General features: G+C 45.5%; 1 protein-coding gene across 1 annotated transcript; it reads left to right on the plus strand.

Annotated features, from left to right (window-relative positions):
- Positions 1-2,190: 2,190 nt before the first annotated feature.
- On the plus strand, positions 2,191-5,249 carry LOC103365057 (zymogen granule membrane protein 16). Its single transcript, XM_008292382.1, has 4 exons — positions 2,191-2,331; positions 2,418-2,470; positions 3,766-3,889; positions 4,551-5,249. Exons 1-4 carry the CDS (start codon positions 2,324-2,326, stop codon positions 4,858-4,860), a joined length of 495 nt encoding a protein of 164 aa, XP_008290604.1. The 5' UTR covers positions 2,191-2,323; the 3' UTR covers positions 4,861-5,249.
- The last annotated feature ends 979 nt before the right edge of the window (positions 5,250-6,228 follow it).

Genomic DNA, 6,228 nt, shown 5'->3' on the forward strand with positions numbered 1-6,228 from the left:
GTGTCCCTCCAGGACCAGGATTTGACACCCCCGGTATAACTGAATGGCTGAATTGGCTCTGAAGTGCTGCTCACCGCCCAGAAACGCCCTCTGGTGGTTGGTTTTGGAGAATAATGTTAAGTTTGCATCTGTGAAAATGACTCAGTTTGCAGCTGGTTAAATGTTCTCTGTTTAACTGGTCACTGATCTTCTGTTTAATGGGATCTGCTGTGCAGGTCAAAGGCAGCGTGACATGAAGCTGCAGCTTTCTGGAAAACAACGTGTTGACGGCAAGAAAACATTCCTGACGCGCTTTGATTCAAAGAACCGCCCAAATGTCTTCAATCTGTCGAGAGCTGGCAGCTGCTCACAGGGAGGGACAAAGACAACACGACTGAAATAATATTCCTCTGTATCTGCTCCTTCTGCATCTGCTAAATGATGTCAATCAAAAACTCACACTGAGTTCACACCTTTACCTAAAACAACATCAGACACTCGCTGTGAGCGAACGTTCAGTTTCTTTTAAAAGAAATCTCCATTTTCTCAAATAGTAAAGAAAAGAAAATGTTTTCTTTTGATTTAATACATTAGATTGTTAATTCAAGTTCAATAGCTGAGAAATATTTCTAAAATGAATCAGATTTATTTCCAGGTGTAGTTTGTCCAACATGAGGAATTAGTTCTGGTGGGTCGGTGCAGCAATAAATAGAGACGAAGGCACAACGTGCAAGATACAAATATAAAAATAGGTCAAAATAAAAGCAACCACACATCAAGACAAGTGTCGTCGTGCAAAGCAGAAGCAGAAGATGCTGCTCAGTGAAGAATGAAGTTCAGATCAGAACCACAGAGCCGTAGATATTTACCAGAACCGTGCTGGTTCTGTAGCTGGACTCAGATTTGTTCGTCAAACGAGAGATTTCAGAGCAAAAACGGTGAATTCATGTGTTTTCATATCTAAGTGTCTAAACAGAGTTTTAATCAGTGAAAGCTGTGATTCATGTCGGAGCCGACTGAGCTCCAGCCTGCACGGCGGCTCGTCTGCTGACGGGTCAGTTACAGGACGGGTCGGAGTGGAACCACCACATGTTTTACATTCTACACAATCTGTTTCCTTTAAATGCTTTATTTTGAACAGAGATGTGAAGTGAATTGATTTGAATGAAGCGTCACAAATTTAAGCTCAGAGTGGATTCATTCTTCTGATACGATGAGTTCAAGGACTGTCGATTCTTCCTCCTTTTACAGGTTCTTATTATATTTTATATATTAAATTATTTATAATTACACAGTGTTCTTAGCTCAGCAGTGCCGTATATTTATTCTACCGTGTGGCCGTCATCGTGCTCATTCCTACTGGCTCCTTCTGTAGATATATTCATATATTCTTATTTGTCTTTTTGATATGTGTACTTTGCACCACTGGAGTTCCATCCATCCATGTCTGGGTGGTGAGCACCGTGGCCTCACAGCTGGAAGGTCACCCTGAGTCAGCTGGATAGGCTCCGCCCCCCATGACCCTGGTGAAGGTTCAGGTGTAGAGATGATGGATGTTTTTCTTCCTGAAGCTTCTTCCTACATGACTTACACCAGAACTGCTTTGAAATATCGTCTCTTGTTTTTTAACCTGTTTTCTGTGTTTGTCCCACGAACTGTCTCACTGTGCATTGATTTAAATCAATAATCATCTTTATTTACAGGAAACATTTTAAAATTCGGCTTCACGAGGCAGAAAAATGAGACAGAAGTCATGAAGACGTTGTGCATAAACAGCAGCAGTGAGGACATGATGAGGAGGAACTGAAACGAGAGGAGAAGCTCTCAGGTGGACGTCTGGTTCCAGCTGATCCAGTAGGAGGTCCAGTAGGAGGTCCAGTAGGAGGTCCAGTAGGAGGTCAGCAGCTGGAACCAGACGCTCAGCAGTTGCAGCTCTTGAAGCATTTAAAAGCTTTTTGTTTCCTGACATGCTGACCATGTTTTTATCTCTTCACGGCCTCTGCAGAGACAACAAACGCATTCTTGGCAGAGACTCACATTCCTCGCCCACCACCGACTGTATCGTGACACATCCATCATATCCTCGTGTTTTTGGCTCTGACTGGTGCACAACTGGAATAAAAACCACATTTCTGATGTAGTTTCCTCGATCCAGCAGCTACCAGGAAGCAGAGCTGCCACGGGGCTGATGATAGGAGGGCGGAGGATGAGCAGGAATGTGGATAAATAGCGCCGCCCTCGGAAGTCACACCTTAAGCAGTTGAAGCTGTGGAGGCCGATGCAGAAGCGCTGCACAACTGTGGAGATCTGCTGACTCTGCTTCGCTGTCCATGCATGAAGAAAGATGAACAGGTGAGAATCCAGGCATGAGATAGAACCTGCAGAGGACGTTTATGGGCTTCTAACCGACTCTGATGCTTGATTGTCTTGTTCCTCAGGATGCTCTGCTGGGTGCTCGTCCTGCTGCTCGCTGCCTCCGTCCAGGCCGACGGTGAGTCTCCACCAAACACCACCGACCGGCTGCAATGTGCTTTTTATAAACATGTTTCTGTGTAGTCAGAAAATCAACGTTTAAATGACGTTATTACCTTCAGAGAGACAGAAACCAGCGGCTCTCAAACTGTTTGAGCCTCGACCTCCCAGATTGAATCTTTAATGTCTCATAACTCTGCTGTTCATCATTCATGTGTTCACGCCACAGATTCATCTCTTAACACCTTCATCTTCCTTTAAATGAATGAACGGAATTTATTTGGAACAAATGAAAAAGGAAAAAAATATAAAAACAAAAGGAAATCATTTAGACAGAGCAAAGCAGAATAATAATAATATCACAACATTAACAGAGGAGTGGGAGAAGTTTAATCCTGACACCTCTGATACACGTTATTTGGTAAATGCAGACTTTATTTATTTTTTGACAACGATCTGACGACCTCCTGGAATCACCCGACCCCCAGATTGAGAACCACTGACGTGAGTCATACTTACAGCTTCACTCTTGTTCAGGCGGTTTATTCTGTTTTCTTCTGTCTGCTTTGATAAGTCCAGTTACAGAACGGCCCAGTACGGACACAACATGCCAGGAGTCTGGTTCTGGCTGCTGGTGTCGCCCTGGACTGAGCAACAGGAAAACAGAACCTAAAGTAAAATAACTATAGAAAGAAAAAAATCTAATAATAATAGTAATAATAAAGAATCAAATAAGATAACAGCTCCAGACAGTTGTTCCAAACTGAGACACAACGGGCTGAACTGTTGAGTTCCTGAGGCGGTTCTGGGATCTCGTCAGCGTGTCATCGGACCAGAACACCTGCAACCTGCTCAGAAACATGCAGATGTGTCATTAGAGTTTCATTTCTTCCAGTCGTAGCCTCGAACGCAGACGAGCTTCTGTGTTGTTGGTTCAAAGGAAACTCAACAGAGTCTCTGAAACCTCAGTGAAGCTTTTATTCTTGATGCACATCCGGTTCCGGTTCACCGGGACGAGACGTCATCGGACAAATCTGACGTCTCCCCTTTATCATTTATAGGAACATTTATAATTTGATTAAAAGTTGTTTTTGCCTTCGAGATCTCAGCATGTTGATCCACACACAGATCGATAGGATGAATAAACTACAAGGACCAAGCAGAGCTGGTTCTTAGAAGCTCCACCGTGTTGGCTGAAGGTTCTGCTCTCTGCTGTGGGTTGGAGCTCAGCAGCTGGAGTCCAGTTTCTGGTTCTGGTCCACACACACACACAGGAGAGCAGGCTTCAGAACTTTGTGCTTGTCGTCCCTGCAGAGGAACCTCACTTCTCGTACTCTCCGGCCGTCGGCTCGGCCAGCGGCGCCGAGTCCACTCTGACGGGAAACGGCCGCATCACAGCAGTCCGAGTGTGGTCGGGTTACAGCAGCTTCATTTTCGGGTGAGTGCTCAGGTCCATCAGCGGGACCAGAACCAGACAGGAAACACTGGCAGCTTCTCTGCAGCATCACTGTCGTAGTTTAATTCAACGCAATCATGTGACAGAAGAAGCTCCAATAAGCAGCCAGCAGCAGTTTCATGTGTTCTGTGTGATTAGTGGCAGTGGTTCCTCTAACGAGCTCGGCTTTGGTGCATTAATCAACATGTTTATTATATTTAAACACTGAAAGCTGTTTTATTTGACATTTAAATTGTGCATGTGACAGCTCCACATGTTCGTTTAATATTTGTTTGATTGGAGCTGATTGATTGATTTTTTATTGTGCACTTAAAGATCCACCAGAAAATTACAACATTTTCTTCTTTTAAAATGACATTTAGTGTAAATATGAAGAACAAAGGACGAGTCACATGTTCATGGATGATTCTGGTAAATATATTCTAGAAACCAAACAAAAGGTGGCATACATCAGGAAAACGATGCAGAGGTCTGAAAAAGTCTCGTATCGATACGATCCACTGCTGCTGGGTTACATAAGGTCGAGTGACATACATACCTGAGTCAGAACTGGACTGACTGCCTGTGATGTAAGAGGAGCAGCTCAACCATGAACGTCGTGTTTCTGTTGTGAGGCTTTAATCACGACTCTGATCCTCCTCAGGCTGCAGCTCCGATTTGGCGCCATCTGGTCGCAGCTCATTGGCCGAAAGGTCGGCGACTTCTGTGAGATGGAGCTGTTCGAGGGCGAGGCCATCGTCCAGGTGTCGGGGAAGTACGGCCGCTTCATCCAGCAGCTGGTGTTCGTCACCAGCAGGGGGCGCTTCCTGATGGCCGGCCAGCCCTCCTACCACTCCTTCAACATGTACCCGGCCCACCAGGACGCCGAGCTGGTGTTCGTCAGCACTCGGTACCGGGGGGCCCTGACCGCCTTCGCAGCCCACTGGGCCGTGGTGAAGGAGGGCCGCTGGTGAGACCAGAGAGGAACCAGCTCACCGTCCGCCCTCCGTCTTTACCTTCAAACCTCTCAGCCCTGTAGCTCAGGATGTAAAGGATGATTTAAAGGCACCTATCAGAGGGCAGCAGGTGGGCATCCTGCAGGTGCTGCACCAGCAGACAGAACTTTATGAACACCGGGCTGCACTCGTGAAGGAAATGAAGAAATGTTCTGACAAACTCATACAAGGTTTACCTTACATATATATATAATGTAAATATAAACCAACGTCTCAGGTCTGTTTCTCTGGAACTTTGTCCATTTGTTCTTCGTGTTACTGTGAAATTTGCACAAATCAGGTTTTGCTCTTTTTTGCACAAATGTAGGAAAACACTGAATAAAACCTGCTTCATTTGCACATCAGAACCGTCGCGTTTGTCTTTCTGTCGGCCTGCAGGACACGACGAACACAAAGACTATAAAGAATACACTCACATCTTCAGCCTGCTGCTGGTGTTTCTCATCCAGACTTGTTCCCAACTCTTAATTTAATGCAAAATTGCAAGATAAAAATTCAAATGTACTGATTTCAGATGAAGCTTGCAGGCTGTAAACTAAAGCAGGGAACCAGTGGATGTTTCCTGTGATTCTGGAGGAAAAGTTTGCTGCTTGAACATTGTTTGACTAGAAGTTAACCAGCAGTTCTGTGTTTAACGTGATCGTGGAAGCTGCAGCAGGAACCACCATCACAGTTTTAAACACGTGTGTCTGTCTGCAGGCGGATTTTATTGACCAGGTGACGACACAGACGTGGAAGACGCTGTCCTTAACCTGTGCAGGTGTTTCAGGTGTTTACTGCTGGGTGTGGTTCAGCCCAGAGGCTCATAAACACTCAGCAGTGTGATCCCAGTGAGGTTAGTCAGGGTTAATCAGGGTTAATCAGGACTAAATGACTGATGCCACTCTCATGTCTGTACATTGCTATGAAGCTAGGAGCAGATAATTAGCTTAGCTTAGCATCAAGTTTGGCAACCAGTTGGGTTTTCGTGAGGAGCGTTATGTAACTGCTGCATGCCGACGGGAGCTGCTTTCTCTTTTGTTGGCACGCTGAAGCTGTCAGACGGCCAGAAGGGATTCCAGGAAACCAGCGAGCGGAGCTGCTGCTCGGTACCGGGCCTTCACTCACGCTTCACTGACGTAAACCAGAATTCTGTTCAAGGTTCTGGCTGAACTTTGAGACAACTTTTACATTTTCACCTTCAAAAAACAAACAAACACAGAAACCTGTGAATCCAGTTAAAGGTTCAGCATCTCCATCAACCTCCAGCAGTCATTCAGTGTGGAGACTCAGACAGAACCGGTCCATCAGATCAGATGACTGAACGGATCCAGCAGGACACAGTTT

The sequence above is a fragment of the Stegastes partitus genome, unplaced genomic scaffold (genome assembly GCF_000690725.1).
Source record: "Stegastes partitus isolate 25-593 unplaced genomic scaffold, Stegastes_partitus-1.0.2 Scaffold806, whole genome shotgun sequence".
NCBI classification, from domain to species: domain Eukaryota; kingdom Metazoa; phylum Chordata; class Actinopteri; family Pomacentridae; genus Stegastes; species Stegastes partitus.